The following is a 19702-nucleotide window of genomic DNA, read 5'->3' on the forward strand; positions in this document are numbered from 1 at the left end:
TTTTTTCTTTCTTTCTTTTACTTTTTGGGGTTAACACTAAACTTTTTAATCGACATGTTTTAATTATTCTCTGAGACACGGATATTAATTAATTGGACAAGAATAATATATATGGACCATATTTAAATCGTGATTCGTGACAATATAGTAAAAAACAACCAGGAGCTCTCAACTCGGAGCTGCCGTCCAATACCATCTCTTTAGCATTGTTTCGATGAACTCGTTAAATAGTGTAAACTGTATATTCCCATGTGACAAGTGGCGCCATCCAGCTTTGAATGTTCCTTAAATTCTTGTTTCCTTTTCCTTTGTTAACTAGTCATTATGCAGGGTGACTAGCTGGTAAGATAAAAAGCATAATTAGCCGTCTCAGAAATTTTTAATCTTAAAACTCACGAATGCATTTCTACTTCTTTGTATGTATATAATAGTGACTAGTGTCACATAAAGAGAATCCTACAGCTATACTTTCCACTCTTACACGCAGGCGCACATGCAAGCTGGCTGGCTAGCTAACCACAGCCAATAAAGGCATAGGATGGTCACTCGACCCTTCTCAGTTCTCACCTTTAATTTTGTGTTATTTATTTTGTTTTTTATATCAAAATCCGTAAGCCTTTGACCCTTCTATTCATTTAAGACTTAAAAGTATGATTTTTTTTTTTAATTTTGTAAGTGATAGGTTTTAGATTCGAATCTCGTAGATGATGAATTCGATACTAAATTGGACTGCTCATTGTGTGGCTTAGCCGAACTTCCTCTCCCCTTAATGTAAAAATATTGATGTACTCAAAAAATAAAAAATAAAATATTTAGCTCACATCATTAGCGATATAAACAAAACAAGTTAGTCTCCCAAACTTGCCTCCAAAGTCCTCAACAAATCTAAGTGCCGAAAGTAGAATATAGAGAAAAAAATGCTCGACATAAGGAGAGGGAGTATTTATATTGTTTTTTGTTTTGTTTTTTTATGAAATCTTGGAGGTCATGTTTCATGGCATACATCATTGAATTCAAAGGAACCAATAGTGATGAAACACACATGATAAATGCATTGAATAACACTTAGATCGATCCAATGTCAAATGGTCCATATGCATGTAGTTTAAGTGTATATGAGATATGATTGAAGACTTGGAAGTCCCTTTCCGTCTCCCTGTCCCTCTCTGATTCATTAATCATGTGGGAAACAAAATAAATACATTTTAGAACGGAAGAATGGGAAAGTATTGAGATTCAGACGTATTTTACTTAAAACGCAAGAATAAAAGGGTGGAGTAAAAAATAATTCAAAAAATATTTGAGCTGATACGTGAATTTTATTCATTATTGATGAGAATGCTCTCATTATATTGGCGAGACCACATCTATTCACACGCAATTCAACCAGCAAGGAACCTTGAGCTGATGACTACAATTTCTTCAAGCTTCGCTGCCCATGGCAATAAGATAAGGCAAGAAAATTAAAGGTAGAATTAATAACTAATCTATACCCTTTAGCTCAAGGAAACACAACTAATTCCAATCAAGGATTTTCCAAAATAATTCTTAGATATTATTATTATTATTTATTTAATAATATCTCTAAGGCTTATTCTCAAGCATTTTAAGATATTTCAACATTTTAAAGATACTTTCTTACTTCATCAAACAGACGACACACTTCGACAAATCGAAGCCAACACATGGCATGGAAACTCTACACATGTGGTCGGCTCTATGCTTTATAAATACCTCATTCTACATAGTCGTTAAGTAAGTTGATTCTGCACAATTCAACACTAAATCACTTGCACTCTTTCTACAGAGTTTCTGACTTACGCATCGAATGTTCATTGGCCAAATCCCACTCTTGGCTCATGCCTTTGGTCATTGACCTAAGGTATCTCTTTGTTGCGTAGGTACAATTTCGTCAAATTCAAAGACAGCGGAAATTTGCTACAACAAATTGGTACTTTCATTGACATCTTGATTCAAATCTTACAGGAGCTCCCGCAATGTACGAGGCTTTACCAGTAAGCCTTTGACTGACAAAAGATTTAGTTATGAAGAAGTTTGCAATTCATTTAGATTCTCATCTAATCACCAACCAAGCCTCATGGGAGTATGTGACGAAGCATCCAAGGATGATGCAATACTCGCATAAGTCCGGGAGCTACTCAAAGTGCGCGTTCCACACTTACACCCTTAAGCAAGTTCCACGAGTAGAGAACGCTCACCCAAACTTGTTGGCAAGTCTAGGCTAGCTGCTTTCTTCTTTCCAAATTTGCTGAAAGCAGGCTTAACTACAGGGATCGTAGCTCTAGGCGGAAGTCCACCTTCCTCTCTGTAGAGGATTGAGCAGTCAGCGGCATTCACAATACTTAGTTGAAATACCCAAGGCAATTTGCACCTTCTTCATATCAAGCTTAGCCCCTGGAGTTGAGATAAATTCTGAATTTGCAATAGGAAAAAATATTATATATTCAGTAATCTGAAATTAGAGAAACTCGTAACCGGATTTGGGCTGCAGAATGATAAAGCAGTTCGCTTACCTTTGATAAACTTTGATGGGGACACGGAATTAGTACGTGGTTGCATGGTTTCGATTATAAAATTTACTTAAAATATGACTTTACCCCTTGAAATTCAATTCTTTTTAACTAAAACCCGTCATAATATATTTTTCTAATAAAAACTAGCTCCAAGTCAATAATTTTCTTAATTAAGTTTGACTTCACACAATTTCATATTTTTGGATGCCTAGAATACCTCTAATAACTTATGTCGGATTAAAAAGAGGATTTAATGTCATAATTCATTGCCTATTAATAATAAATGATATGATACTAGGTTTTAATTTGTTTAGTGTTTTCCTTTTTAATTCCTTATTGCTTTGATGCTTTCGTATTTGCATAAAGTTGGGAATTTTTTTTAGGGGTTTTTTGAAATGGGTCCAAAGTAACTAAAAATTGGACCTATTTCAAAAGTCAAAAGTCACTAAAAATTGGACTTATTTCAAAATGTAGTCTATAAAATTGGAACTATTTCAAAATTTCTTTTTTTTTTTATTTAGTTTTTCTCTTTTCAAATATGCGAGCTTTAGCTACGAACAAAATATTTTACCACACATATATAACAACAATAAAATGTGTCTAGTGTAAGTAATAATACATGCAAAACAATTTACCTACAACATAAACAATGTAATTTGCTTCAACGTTTAACTTGCCTATATTTCATATACATACAATATATAGGTAAATTATTTTGTGTATATTAAAGTACCTACTTGAAAATAAAGTTTAAGATGAAACTTACCTATATTTCACATAGATATAGGTAAATTATTTTATGTAGACTAAACTACCCACTTGAAGATAAAGAATGTCATTTGATTCAAGATAAAGGATGTCATAGGTCATTTGGTTAAAAAAAAAATATAGGTAAAATATTTTTTCGAAAATCATAAGGAAATTAATATATAAATAAAACAGAGAATAAATATGTATATTATTCCAATTGTAGCCTATAAAACTGAAATTTCAACAAGCATTTAACTATAAACTGTAAAGTATGATGCACGTACGTGATGAATATTAAATGCTTGTCAAAAAAAGAAAAGAAACTAGATAAAATTAGGATTTCATCGTTATTGTAGGTATTAATAAAGTTTATTGACATAATTGGGGTTTTGTGGCATAGGTAGTTTGTAATAATAGGCTATTTCTTTTTCCACATGCATGAATTTGAATTTTGGGGTTTAATTGGATATTTAAATATAGGTGGGTTTTTGTTTAGGAAATAAAACTTTCAAAAGTCTATTTTTAAAGAACTCTAAAATTTATGCCGTGAAAATATATTATTAATTTGCAAGTAAAGAAATGAACTTGTCCCCACAATAGAGAATACAAATATTATCCCAATATAAATTTGTTCCGATCATTGAAATATGAGGTATCCTTGGGTAGAATTTCTTAAACTTGTCAACCTTAAAGACATTTAAGAAACAGAGAGCACATCAAGACATACCATATATAATATTGTATCATATCAAATTCACATAAGGATGAGGTATACATAAGCAATAAGCATCTTATTCAATTTATATTTCATAGTTTGTGCGTACTGATGAAAACCATATTGGCCAACTTAATTAGTACATCCGACCAGGCACATATGGACCGTCCTAATTGGCCTTTTCTCCTTAATTTTCACATATACCTCTTCGTTATCAATTGTTCTCGTAACAAAACTGTTTCTGAAGATAATCAACCAGCTCATTATCCACTTGGAAGGCCTTGGCTAGAACATCAGGATTGATGGGAGGCTTGGAGCCAAACACAGCATTTGCTATGGTGATGACTCCTGGGTTCTGGCTGCTAAGCCCAGCAATGGCTTCTGCATTTCCGTTTCCGGCATTGAGTTGGAAGTGAATGAGACCAATCGGGAACACAAACACATCTCCCTTATTCAACACCTTGCTGATTAGCCGATTATTATCGGCGTTTGACGTGACGAAGCCAACATAGAGTGTACCTTCCAAGACTATGAGAATTTCGGAGCCACGAGGGTGAGTGTAAGGGGGGTTTAGGCCATTTGGTGCAAAGTCTATGCGAGCCAGGGATATGCCGAGAGTGTTCAGTCCTGCTAGGTTCTCCACATTCACCGCTGTCACTGTCGAACCAACTGGATTCGCCGTGCTTTTCGGGATTTGGAGCCCAGGAAAGAAAAAGTCGTTTGCTGTGACAAGCTTTGGGTCCTTGCAGAATTTTCCATTCACAAACACTGCTTGCCTAAAAAGAAATGAAAGTATTTATGTTTTTAGCATTAGTTGTAAACATCAGTTAACCAGTCAATGTACAAATACACGGAAAGTTAAAACCATATCGTGTTATTGTTATTTGGACCACATTAAGTCATTAACTACCCACTTTAGAGACTAGCTCTCTTATATATGTGTAATTTGCTTTTATAAGAGAAAATTTTCATTATGACAACACACCTTTATGAGAGATGTGACCAGTAAAATGATGATATAATATGATACGAATAACATGAATTTTTTATACGTATGTATATTTTAGTTTGACATGTCTATACATATATATATATGTATATGTATATGCATGCACATCAATTTTTCATGCATGCATATAAATATGCCATGCAAAAACATATGATTAATAGAAAAAAAAACTTAAATTCTTAAGAATTTTTACAACATTATGAGTAAATAATATTACATAAATGTGGAGAAAACATTGTATATGATATGCAAAAAAAAAAATATATATATACACACACACACACACACACACACACACACATCAGATTGGGGGTTATTAATTGCTATGCAAATGTCCTGCAGAGGACTGGGATCGTAGGCAGAGACAAGGAAGGTTGCGAAATGCCAATGTGGCTACAGTGGTTATGAAGAAACGAACACTTTTCATCGCACTTGGCTTAATTAGGTTGCCTCCAACCTGTATGTCTCTAATCTCTATTTATAAGCAGGTATTTAGCGACTTGATGAATATTAGTACTTGGAAGAAGGTAACTAATTGTCTGACGAAAATTTTAGTGGATATCGACCAAAGTTGCATTAGACTATAATTCGATATTAATATCCTAATTCCTTATCCGCAGTTTCAATTGCTTCAACTCCATCTTAATCTTTTCTGGGAGAATAATGAAGACAATAATCAGTGGGTGGAAAATTTAAACACTCCAACTACTGAAGTACATTAGCCGTAGTTTTATGTGGTGACATGCGCAATGTTAATCATGTGTATAAAACAAAGTCTTACTTCTATTATAAAGATAATACAATTTGCACGCAGTTTACAAAATGCTGTCTCATATATATACACACATAAGTTTGCAATCATATTGTGAAAACAATATGCTTGAGAAGTCCGAATATATTTAGCACCTCAACAGTTAAATGAGAAATAATTTATACACACTTTTTTAACCTATTGCGTAAATTTGTTTAGTTTTGATTTGAACAAATCGAAGGAGAATGAAAGACCATAATTAAAAAGTGTGGAAAAGTGCACCCCCATACAATTAGTCCCACACTTTGTGTTGAAATGGCTATTAGGGTTGTTTTACGAGGCGAGGAAAAATGTATGTGACCATAATTAGGAGGACGAAGAGGAATCTGGAGTCGTCCCAAAGTGAGTTTCAATGGTGGCCAAAGTGATGACGCACGATCGATACTAAAAATATTTATTATTTGATATTGGAAGTGTTCCAATGTTTATCAATAAAAATCTCAATCTTAATCTCATAACATTTAATATGTTTCCCACCAAAACAAGAACACAACTTGCCTCAGTATATAATTTCTTTACGCTAACTAATTAGGATAAACAAATATAAAACAACTAAAACAAAGATGACTCATGAAAAAACACTGAAAACTTAAGAACACATGATAAATGCATGCGTATCAACCAGAAAAGATAAACATTGGAAGATGCGGAAATACCAAATTATTTGGAGAGATTTTCAATACATCCGAAATAAAAAGTGGTAACACTACATGTCATAATATTAATAGATGATATGATTGATATGTTTCATTTTAAAGTATATTTTTAGTGTCTCTTCATTTATATTATGGCACGTCATATACGACTTAACATTTCGAGTACACTGAAAAACGTATCATGCTTTGTTGATTTGATGGTTTTTTTCTGAGTGGAAATTAGGGCTTTGTTATTTGGGACTAGGGCTAGTTTGGTATGGGATACCGAACCGAAACTAGTATCCCGAATCCCAAACCAAAATTTTTTCAAGATGGAAATTTGAAGACCAGTCCCAAGCCAAAATTTCGGGAATCCCAAATTTTAGGAATCCTGAAATATTTTCGGTATTTCAGGACAAATCAAGATTAAAATTTGATTTTGGGCTATTGTGCTGAAACTTGATATATTGGGCTTTTAGGCTAAAATTTAGCCTTTTAGATTGAAATTGTTAGCCCAATTTCATAAATACCAATCAGTCATACATACAAATATGTCATATGTGCGTTTGTACAATTTATTTTGAACCATAAATGCAATATATTTTGAGCCTTTAATTCATAGATACTGATATGTGCAATCATAGATGTATAGCCCTAATTGAAATATGAAATTATAAATTGTTCTTCAAATATATTCTACTATCAAACTATTTAAATTCAACATTCCACATGCATGAAACAAAAATAAAGTAAGTTAAGTAACAAACCCAAAAGCAAAAAAATTAGTTACATGCCAAAGTTTCTAAATAAATTAAGTTACAAACCAAAAGCAAAAAGAAAAGCTTAATGTTCATGAAGATTATTGGCCCCTTCTATGGAGCTAAAACTAATCAAGAGGCGACAAGTAGGTTTTTGGGCAAAAAGGACAAAATTACCTTTGAGGAGCACCGGAATTCCTACGTTCGAGCAATGGACAAATATTCCACAATCAAGTCAAAAGTGCCCAAAATAGGTAACAAATTCAAAGTTATTTCATCCATCCTCATCCTATATTTTCCACAAGGTAATTATTTCATAACCTCCAAAATATTCATTCCAAAAATGTGTTAACTGGCTAATTAATGGATTAATTACCTAATTAATCCATTAATTGCGAAATAACTCACACATTAAACCATAAAATGCACACAAAAAGCATCCCAAAGGCCGGCCACCTTTTCTTCAAAAGGGACCGGCCATGCCCTATAAATATTACCCATTTTTCTCTAAAAACCTAAGTCCACACTCTTGCAAAACTCCAAAAACTCTCTAAACACTTTTCTCTCTAAATTCTAACTTTGGCATTGGAGGTTATTCGGCCAAAGCCCCCCCATTCATCGTGGGCATGTGAGGCTATTGGCCTTGAATCTAAGGTGTTAATTGTTTTGTAGGTGCACTTTTGTCCAAGAAGAAGGAGGTGGAAATTTGCATCCACAAATTGGTGCTTTCATTGAGAGTTAAAGTACACACACTCGTAGAAGACTCTCACATAAAAGGTTTTTCTCTATTTTTTCTTGTCCATTTGTATATTTTTCGTACGTTCTTATTATTAGAATTTTTTATTTGTAAAGATTCTTTGATAAAACGTAAAAGAGAAATACAATGGCTAGAAATTTAGAAAATTCCACAAGTGAAAATTCTAATATTCAAGAAATGGGACCGTGACGATCCATGAGGCTAAATGTGATCATAAGTGGAGTGGCACCACTGCTACAGGGCTCCACCATGGCAACCATCGTGGTGGCCACCACAACCACCACCCGCGGCGAGGTCCATGGCACTACCACCACGGCCAAGTTGTGCCATCTAAGCAAGCCCATGCTGTGTCATCCAAGGCCCACGGCACCAAAACCACGGCCCAAGTCATGTCACTCCAAGCCCAACGCGTTGCCAAGCCGAGCCTTAGCCTCGTACCCACATGCGCCACACGCTAAGCAACCTGCTATCGTGGCCCAGCCTGCTTCCACCGAGCAGCTTGCTCTCGTGCCCCAACCTGTTCCCGTGGCCCAGTCTGCTCCTGTGGCCTTCCAAGCAGCCCAAATCGATCCAAGATTAGTTCAATCGTCCCAGCTTTAAATTTTCGGACCAACGATCGAACTGGGAGCATTTTCACAACATTCTTTTGCGGATTTGACATTTCCTAACTCAAATCTCGCGTCCAAAGTCTACCACACTTCCACAGCTTAAGAAGACGCATTTCTTCCAAGCTATTCCAACCCAAATGGAGAACAACACTTGTCTCGACAAGTCATAAAGTTGACGAGTGCCCTCGCATAGTAAACAACCTTGGTGAACCAGTTCTTGCAGCACACTGAGATGCAACGTGCCTCAAACGAGGTGTCCCGAAGTAGGACAATGGCAGACAAAGAACCCCTCTTGCAACGTCCTAGCAAGCAGCCACTCGACCAGCCACGAATCGAGTGTTTGGGCAATGTACACTCCCGATTGGGCCCCCGAGATAGTGTATACTCCCGTCTTAGCTTGTCGAGGAGCATACACTCTAGGATAGGCCCACGGACGAACATATATTCACGGTTGGGGTCACACTCCGATAGTTAACATGAGCAACCTTCCAAGCGAAGTGTTTATTCTCGGCTAAGCCTACAAGGAGCATCATCTACCTTACATCGGAGTAGGTAGCACGACGGACAGAGAGAAGCACTCACTCAATTTGGCTCAAGTTCAACCGCCAGCCTGTGAAGAACTTGCTCGCTTGCTAGGAACGCACTACACTCACTGTATCTGCGGCATAGACGAGCCAAACATATGGAAGAGTAACCTAGAACAGCAAGTCATAACTGGGGGCAGCCGAGAGCTCTGCTATCCCAACAAAGGCAAATTCAGGAAGAAGTAGAGAGACTCTTGACCAAGCAATTGTGTGATTTCCAACACAACGAGGTCACCGACAAGGCATTACAACGGAACATGACCAACATAAGTAGGTCACCCTTCACGGACAAGATCGAGTAGGCAGAGCCTCCACGCGAGTTCAGGATGCCACATTTCACATCTTGCAAAGGGGATGAAGACCCGAAGAGACACTTAAAGCACTACCGAAGCGCAATGATCCTCTATCGAAACAATGACGATCTCATGTGCAATATATTTGCCACCACTCTACAAGGCAAGGCACAAGATTGGTTCTACACCCTACCACCGCAATCTATTCGAAGTTTCGACGAACTTTCTTTGGTTTTTACCAAAGAATATTCATCCTATTGCTCGATCAAAAAGAAGTCCGACCATTTGTTCAATGTCAAGAAGAACCCAAAAGAGTCGCTTCGTTACTATGTGAAGAGGTTCAAAGCAGAGAAGGCAAGGATAGTCAGATGCAACGACTCAATAACTAGAGCAGCCTTCCAAAAAGGACTTCCAAACCACTATGACTAATCCAACAATGCTGAAAAGTACGTAAAAAACAGAACCATATCTTCCCTTGGTCATATTAAAAGGCTGAGACATCATCTGCATTGGAGGGAATAGATTATGCAAATGTTCCACTTTGAGTCTATGAAAAACATGTGAATTTATACGAATAAATCGAAGAACATTAAACAAATTCCGACGAATGTAAGAAAATCGCACAAATATTGAAAGGAGAAGAAGAGAAAAAGACTAAGGGAGGAAAATCGAATTCAAATGCTATATATTTTCTTCAACAAAACAAAATACATAAAAATAAATAAATAAATAAAACTCAACTGTTAGGCTTCTAGTGATACTCATGCTACCTTTCAATCGAATTTCAGTTTACACATGCATATTGTTTGATGTAAAACTAATAATATCTTCTTTTTTCTTTGTTTTTTTTTTTCCTTAAAGTTTCATGTATGACTTGTCACAGTTTTTTGTATAAAGAATTGTCATGTATCATTCATCAATTTGAAATGTTTTTGTTTGGTCTTTTGGCAACAACCAAAAAATAGGATAAACGACATATAAAAGATATGTGTGCAAATACATCTATTATTTTTATTTTATTTATTTATTTTCAATTTTCATAAAGGTGGCATAAGCTCGAGCTCATTAAGGAACAAGTTGAGCCAAGCCATCCCAAGGCTAAAGTTTGTTATACACACAAGCCGAGTAGAGACTAGTCGAACTCGAGCTTGAAAAAAATCATTTGAGTTGAGCTTGAGCAATACGGTTTTATTGTGCTTGAGTACTAAAAGGGAGCCAAACTTGAATCGCTCGGTATTTAACTTTGACGTCGCTCATTTACACCCCTAACTTCAGCAAAAAATAAAAAATAAAAAAAAAGGATCTCACACACTTCAAGAGAACATGGAATCCAATCAAGTAACAATAGCCAACAACCCAAGATTTAAGGTTGTGGTCTAACAGAGGGTTTGAGTTGTTTGGGCTATGTACAGTTTGTTAGTTTGTAAGAATTTTATGCGCTTTAATTTATCTCTTTTCAACTGTTGTTTTTAGAGTCATATTTACGTGTTTTATATGTATTGTGTCGAATTTTTTTTAGTTTTGAAGAATATCGTTATTTCGTAATATATATATATATATATATATATGAACAAGTCCCGCTTTTTGGTATTTAGTTAAAGATAACTTCTGATCTATTTCTGATTCATACATTCTTATATTTTATCTGCATTTCTTAATCGTCGGTCCTCAGTTCTTCTTTCTTCCAGCCAAACAGTAAGACGTGGTCCAAACAATAAGTCCCAGGAGAGGCATGAGCGGAGCGCATGAGCGGGGGAAGAGTCTAGACATACGAGGAAGGTGAATCTTTTAAGTCTTACATATAGCATATTTGTTTTTGTGTGCATCATGAGTAGATTATTTAGATCTAATTCAATAGCCAGCACTAGCTCTAGATCCAACTGAGGAACTATACCTGACATTGTCAATGAGGAACAAAAACTTGATTTTCAAACAGATGAAAGTATTGATTTTTCTGACTGGAATCTTCCAAAAGTTTCAACCCAAAATATTTACAAGAAAAAATGGTCTTTGACCTCTTTTAAATCCGAACATCACGTCAAAACAGTTGAGAAGGCTTATGCTCTTAACAAAGAACATGAGACTTGTCAATTATTTTCTCCGGAACAAATCAAAGCGCATCGCAAAAATGGTCATAACTATCTTCATATTGGTTTAGTTCAAATCGCAGTTAAACCATTAACACGAAAAGGACTTAACACTTCTATCCTTTTATGTCTACGCGACGCTAGATTTACTGATTTCAACGATAGTATCCTCGGAATGATCGAATCTAGTCTTTACAACGGACCTATCCATTTTGATTGTTTTCCAGATCTCACAATAAGTCTTTCAGACCCACATGTTTTAAAAGCCCTTACTCTCAATAGTAAAACCTCCGGGTACCAAGTCCTGGAAGGAACACAACCTTTGGCACTTATTTTTAGAATTTATTACAAAGTCACTGGCACAAACATGAATTTTCAAGCTTTGAACAAAAGTCCTCGTGACCACACTCTTTTGATCCAAACAACCCAAGAAGGCGCAAACATAAGAGTACCAAGAACCATTAGGTGATCAGACATCAGTCTCCCTTCAGATTGGTGTTTAATCAACGAAAGTAAACCGGTTTCCGTCCAAAACAGTCTTGTTAATCTTGACAACATTGAACAATATTTTGACGGCACTGTGAAAATCAATTTTGATCGACCAGCAAGGCAATCTTGCGAATCAGTACATTCACACAAATCTTTTGCTCCTAGCAGACAGTCTTTTTCTGGATCCACGTCAACCGATAGACTGGGTCGAGATCAAGATTTGATCAAATCTTTAGTAAACAAAAAGTTAAAAGAGCAGAAAACTGCACAACAAGATTTAATCAACGATTTGCTCAAATTAAAGTCTGTCGACACTTCCTCACAAGTTGCACATCCTGTTTATCATCCTCCAAACCAAGAAGAACCCACTTCTCCAACTGCTTCTGATTTTGAAACAACATCGGTGAATCACCAATTACTTGTTTTAAACAAACCACATAAAATCCGATGGAGGAAGATTAAAGCTGACATCGCTTCTGAGGAAAACATCCCCAGAAGAAATATTTTTAGAAAAAAGTATTGTGATGATGAAAAGCTAGCCATTTATGCCGAGTGGAAAGCTTTTGTAGAACAATACTAATTTGAAATATCTTTCTTTGATTTTATTGACAACCATTATGAAACCAAAAACAAAGTTACGGTTGTTACCAAAGAAAATTGGGTTAAGGAAGACAAAACTTTGGTTTCCTCTAGCCATCCTCCCAAAGAAACTATTTTAATTTCTACTGGTAATACCAACATTCCCGCAACCCCTTTCAAAATTCCAAAAGAAGATTCTGGTTTTAAACCTGTCATTGAGCAGAATAATTTTACAAACCAAAGTCTTCACACTATTGGAAAACAGTTAGACAAAATTGAAACCAAAATCGACAATTTGTCTCAACCAATTTCTTCTCCAAAAGAAAAACCTTTAGTAAATTTTACTAATACTTCTTCAAGCTCTACTGCTTTAAAATCTATGATTACTTTACAAAAAATTGATCATATGCTCACTGAGCTCAAAAAAGAGAAAGTTGTCAATGTTTTGCAAAACAATGATGTTTCTGTTGAAGAAGAAAACACATCTAGCCCAGATTCTTCTCAGGACACGGAAACTAGTTCTGCTATCCAAAATATTGAAAATGCTTTTCAAAACATTGATCTTCAGCCAACTTTTGATTTGAAACGCATTCATACTCGTCCTGTCAACCCTACTTCTCTTACAAAAAACTGGTATCCCAAGCCAACTCCCCCTGATCTTCAGTTTGAAGAAAGAAATATCCAAAATCAATTTTCAGTCTCTGCTGACAAACTCTATGAATGGAATATAGATAGATTGTCAGAACAAGAACTTTTGAACAAACTTCAACATATGTCCATGGTTGCCAATAGCTACATTTCAAATCACAATTTTACACAAACACAAATCGTTGATCTTCTCGTCACTGGTTTCACTGGAATGCTTCATTCTTGGTGGGAGAAACACTTAACTTCTCAGTCCAGAGATGAAATACGTTTTGCGGTCAAAAAAGATGAGGAAGGACTCCCCATCTTTGATGAAACAATAGGACAGGGAATACCCGACGGAGTAAATACTTTACTTTATACGATTATAGAACACTTTATAGGAACACCTAGCAACGTTACTACACGTATTCACGACCAACTGAGTAATTTAAGGTGTCCAACCTTAAGTGATTTCAGATGGTATAAGGATGTTTTTATATCCAGAGTTATGCTTCGGGAAGATAGTAATCAACCTTTTTGGAAAGAAAAATTTATCAACGGTTTACCAAACCTTTTTGCTCACAAAATTCGAAATGTTTTAGTAAACGAAAAAGGTGTCATACCTTATCATATCCTTACTTATGGTAACATAGTCAATGTTATACAAAAGTAAGGATTGAAAATGTGTATCGACATGAAGATTTCAAAACAAGTTAATAAAGATAAATCTATCGCTAAATATGAACTTGGAACGTTTTGTGAACAATACGGTTTACCTCCAATTGCTCCTTCGAGTAAAAAGAAAAAAGCCCAACAAACCAGCAAGTTTTCTAAATATCATTCCAGATTTTATAAAAACAAAAGATCTTCCAACAAACCTTTTCAAACAAAAAAAATTTATGAAAAACCATCTCCAAACAAAAAACCTTTTAGAAAGCCTAAAAAGGATTTTCAAAATAAAAAGGGAAAATGCTACAAATGTGGCAAGTTTGGTCATTTTGCAAATGAATGTAGAGTTAAAAAGGTTATTAACCAACTAAAAATCTCTGAAGAGGAGAAGGTTCAACTTATTCAGGCTTTAGAAATTAGAAATACCGACTCTAGTCAATCTGATAAAAATCCCGATTTTTCCGTCTCTGACTCTAGCAGTTCTAGCGACGTCTCCTCGCCAAACATTAAGTTTGGGTGCACGGACACTTGTTGTAATAAAATTTCAGTGCTTAATAAGTAAGAAGAACAAGAAGAGTTTTTAATGGAATTAATTAGTAAAGTCGATGACCCTGATTTAAAATCTTTTTATTTGAAAAAACTCAAAAATTTGATTTCTTCTCAAGAACCTGGCACTAGTCAAATTTCTTCTCAAAAGATTTCTCTCAACATCACTCTGGAACGGTTTAATAAACCAAAAAAGGATTTAACCATCAAGGATTTACAAAAAGAAATTAATCAAATTAAATCAGAAATTAAGTTTTTAAAAACCGAAAATACCGAAATTCGTTTGCAACTCAGTAGAGCACGAACACAAGCGCTTGAAGAAGAACAAGGTAATTCTTCCTCAAACTCCGATTCCGACGCTCACTCAAAAAAATCTTCTTCTTCAAAGGATCTTGTTTTAAGTCTTTTAGACAAAATTAGAATTAGAAAATGGTATTCTAAAATCAAAATAATAATTGACGATTTTTCTTTAGAAACCATCGCTTTAATTGATTCAGGCGCAGATTTAAATTGCATTCAAGAAGGGTTAATACCTACAAAGTATTATCACAAATCAACTGAGGTACTTAGCGCTGCTAATCAATCCCCAATGAATTTAAAATATGAGATCCCCAAAGTCTATGTTTGTCAACAAAATGTTTGTTTTAAAACTCCATTCGTTTTAATTAAAAATATTTCTGATCCAGTTATTTTGGGACTTCCTTTCATTGCATTAATTTATCCTTTTAAAGTTCATCACAACTGTATTTCAACAAAGGTTTTTTGCTAAAAAATTATTAACATACAGTATTTGCCCATGTGATTGTGCCAGCCAAACAACACCATCAGCAGTAGTTGCTTTCATCTCTTCCGTAAAAGACAATGCATTATTTTCCAATAGTGAAAAACAAAAAGGTCACTATTCACAATAGTGAAAAACAAAAAGATCACTATTCATTTAACTTTTGTAAAAGAATCAAAGCATCTTCACTATTCATTCAGCTCTTGTAAAAGTAACAACGTGACTCCACAGTAGAGGTTCTTCAGTCAGACAGCGGGATTCCCGGATCCATTTGGCAAGCCTCAGTTAGTCTCCTCGCTCTATATAAGGAGAACTCATCTTCAGAAGACGGATATAGTTTTTTAAACACTCTCTGCGTATTCGCAAGAACAGAGAATATTTCCAAACACTTGTAATACATATATTATTCAGGATGCCTGCGAGCTCCACCTTGTTTACTTATTTCATCTTCCATTAGGCAATACCTGTTTGTAATTTGAATTGCAGTAAGTTTTCAATAAAACTTATTTTCAAAAATATATTTGCATCATTACATTTAATTCATTATTTTCTTTATATGCTTTACTTCCGCACTCTGAATTATATGGAAGGCTATGCCTCCTGCTGCTATTTTATATTTTAGTGGAACTACTGGTAGGAGGCATAGCCTTCCATATAATTTAGAGTGCGGAAGTAAAGCATATAAAAACAAAGAAACATATCAATATATTGAATTAAAAAGAACAGCAGGAGGCATAGCCTTCCATATAATTCAGAGTGCGGAAGTAGAACATATAAAGAAAATAATGAATTAAATGTAATAATGCAAATATATTTTGAAAATAAGTTTTATTGAAAACTTACTGCAATGCAGATTACAAACAGGTATTGCCTAATGGCAGATGAAATAAGTAAACAAGATGGAGCTCGCAGGCATCCTGAATAATATATGTATTACAAGTGTTTGGAAATATTCTCTGTTCTTACGAATACGCAGAGAGTGTTTAAAAAACTATATCCGTCCTCTGAAGATGAGTCCTCCTTATATAGAGCGAGGAGACTGAATGAGGCTTGCCAAATGGATCCGGGAATCCTGCTTGCTGACTGAAAACCCTCTACTGTGGAGTCACGTTGTTACTTTTACAAAAGCTGAATGAATAGTGAAGATGCTTTGATTTTTTTACAAAAGTTAAATGAATAGTGACCTTTTTGTTTTTCACTATTGTGAATAGTGACCTTTTTGTTTTTCACTATTGAAGAATAATGCCTTATCTTTTGTGAAAGGGATGATAACAGCTACTGCTGATGATGCTATTGGGCTGACACAATCACATGGGCAAAAAATGCAGTTCAATAATCAAACGGATCTTGTGCGTCTTGTGTTGGAAATGTGCCCTAAAACCAATCATATGATGATACTTTACGGACATTTCAAACTAATGTAGTTCATTTCAAACTAATGTAGTTTAAATGTAAAGGGTAAAGATTATTGTTTGAGCCGTCTAATATAAATGTTATATGCTTAAACGATAAGTCCAAGGAATATGTGATTGGAAGAATGCGATCTAAAGATGTTAGATTCATGAGACCATTCTTTCGTTGACACATCCTAAACGTTCCTGATCATAGGATTGTCAATTGGGCATTGACAGTCCGTTAAGATCAGTACGTGCTATGTCTTCTCTCAGGGAGAGTGACTAGTCTCGAGTCATTGGTGTGTGTGACATCAAGATAAGTACGTAGGTGCTCAATAGAGAATGAGTTCACTGAACACGATCAACGAAGAGTTCTCATATTCATGTCACATGAGAACTCATGGTTGGGATAATGCAAATTAGTCTTTTGACCTGAGGCATCACAGTTGTCTTGTGGTTAGGTCCTTAATCTTTGATTATGTCAACGTCACTCTATCAGGGTGTCCACGGCATCGTTGGGGTTAAGCCACTTAGCCATGGAGGCAAGTGAATGCGCAACAAGGGATCTCTAACCTTCAAACTGTTTGAGGGAGAATACTCTATGATATGATTTGGAATCTCTGGCCAGAGTATGAATGAGATGTTGGAATGCGTTCCAGATCACATTCAAGGTAATCATATAAGTACAAAGATTCACATTGGATAGTAGACATGAATAAACTATCAAATCAAACAATGTGGTCAAGAGTATTGTATTAGAGAAAGACCGTATTGCATTTGTAATCCTAAACTGAATAGGTTCTCCACCTCTTCTGATTAGCTTGGGTAACCATGATATGCTGCTAGGTGTCACTCATGGTTTGTGGAAGCCCTAAAAGTGTATTATCACTAACGGGAGAATTGAAAGTAAGTTTCAATTCACAATCGATTTGAAAGAGTTTGAATCGCCCACTGCCTCGCTAAAAGGAACCTAATGGATCGTACACCGTGTAAGGTAGAGATTGAAGATTCAACGGAGATGAGTAAGAATAATTAAATGGTTTAATTATTTATTTAAGGCTAGGATTAATTAATATGTTAATTAATCAAACGAATAAGTTCGTTAAAGACCTCGGGTTAGTTTTGGGCCGCAAGGCCCAATGGGATTTGAATGTCAAGCCCATTAACTCAAGTTGTATGACAACTTGAATAAAACAAAGGGCTTGAAAGCCCAATAAACCTATAGGCTAGCCATGTGTAAAAGAATAGGGCTTTTGGTCCATTAGGTCACTTATTTGAAGGGACTATATAAAGGACTTTATAGCCTAAAATTTACTAAGGGTTATTTTGGGGGAAAGGATGAGAACACAAGCTCTCCTTTCTCTCTAAAATTTTGGCCAATCTAGAGGGGAAAATCTAGCAATCTTACTTCCTCTAGGTCACTCATTTCTTCTTCAATATACCTTGGTGTGGAGACTTAGAGGTTCTCAATTTTGGGAACTTGGAGAAACCTTTTCATCCATCCAAATCCATGGATCTAAGATGCAAGGAATGAAGGCCCTCTCTTTGGGTGATTAGCCTTTGCTTATGCAAAGAGGAATCTACAAAGGTATTGATTTCTCAACTCACTTTATTTTGAGTTGAGTCTTGGTTCACCTATCTACTAGGCTTTGAATTTCATGGGTAAATGTTTTGTTTTTAAGTGCATACAAGCATGATTCCGCCTTTAATTGTTAATTGCATGCTATTGATGTTGCTTAAATGAACATGTTTTTCACAAATCTTCCTTCATCTTGAAGGTCCACTTGATCAGCCCAATTGGCGGGAGGTTGAGATCCTGCATCAGAAGCGACAGAGTCCGAATCAGAATCTTTCTTTTTCTGGAGCATTGCTGCTTCAGCCATGAGCTGATGGGCCATATCCAGAAGCTGGGTAGTATTTGCAGATTTTTCTTTCTTTGAGCTAGAGGATTTGGCTGACTTGGACTTTCCTTTGAGGGAGGAGGATGGACTAATGTCTGATAGAGACTGAACTGGTTCTTAAGTTCTCGGGAGCTCAGGAAATTGCTGAGTGTCTGGCAAAGCCTGCGAGGGAGATGCAGCAATTGCTGGGGTTGAACTTTGGGGAAAATCTGCACGAACTAGATCAAGAATCTTCTGGTGATTGAATTTGTCCCACCATTTTACCCACCGGTGAATTTCAAATTCATGAATCTGATAAGTACAAAACTGCTTTTGTGACTCCTTTCGGACACTATGAATGGAATGTAATGCCTTTCGGCTTGAAAAACGCACCAAGTGAATTTCAAAATATCATGAATAAGATTTTTAATCAATACAGCCATTTTTCGATTGTTTATATTGATGATGTATTAATTTTCTCAAAATCAATAGATGAGCATTGGAAGTATTTGCATGCATTTGCTAGGATCATTAAGTCTAATGGGTTAGTAGTCTCGGCATCTAAGATTAAGTTATTTCAGACCAAAGTTAGATTTTTAGGATACCATATTTACAGGTCTACCATTCAGCCAATTGATCGAGTCATCCAGTTTGCTGATAAATTTCCAGATCAAATTATTGATAAAACCCAGCTTCAAAGATTCCTTGGTTCTCTCAATTATGTTTCAGAATTTTATCCTCATCTTCGTCAACAATGTAAACCTTTGTTTGATCGTCTCAAGAAAAATCCTCCATCATGGACACAAAATCATACTTCTATTGTCAAACAGATAAAGAATCATGTCAAGACTTTACCTTACCTTGGCATTCCAACTCCCGGCTCTCTCAAAATAGTCGAGACCAATACTTCTGATATCGGTTATGGAGGTATCCTCAAACAAAAAACTTCTTCCAAATCTCCTGAACAAATTGTTCGTTTCCATTCAGGAATTTGGAATCCGGCTCAAAGTAACTATAGTACTATTAAAAAAGAGATTTTATCAATTGTATTATGCATTAGCAAATTCCAAGATGATTTATTAAATCAAAAGTTTTTAGTTCGTGTTGATTGCAAATCTGCAAAACATGTTTTACAAAAGGATGTTCAAAATATTGCATCAAAACAAATTTTTGCACGCTGGCAAGCCATATTAAGT

At 35.5% G+C, this 19702-nt stretch overlaps 1 protein-coding gene across 1 annotated transcript; it reads right to left on the reverse strand.

Moving 5' to 3' along the window:
* Window positions 1-4070: 4070 nt before the first annotated feature.
* On the reverse strand, window positions 4071-8299 carry LOC103957763 (germin-like protein subfamily 1 member 20). The gene is made up of 2 exons (XM_048581195.1): window positions 8208-8299; window positions 4071-4775 (listed from the first exon to the last, which is right to left on the reverse strand). Exons 1-2 carry the CDS (start codon window positions 8297-8299, stop codon window positions 4214-4216), a joined length of 654 nt encoding a protein of 217 aa, XP_048437152.1. The 3' UTR covers window positions 4071-4213.
* Window positions 8300-19702: the final 11403 nt, after the last annotated feature.

The sequence above is a fragment of a genome, unplaced genomic scaffold (genome assembly GCF_019419815.1).
Source record: "Pyrus x bretschneideri cultivar Hongxiangsu unplaced genomic scaffold, Pyrus_bretschneideri_v1 Contig16, whole genome shotgun sequence".
Taxonomy (NCBI): domain Eukaryota; kingdom Viridiplantae; phylum Streptophyta; class Magnoliopsida; order Rosales; family Rosaceae; genus Pyrus; species Pyrus x bretschneideri.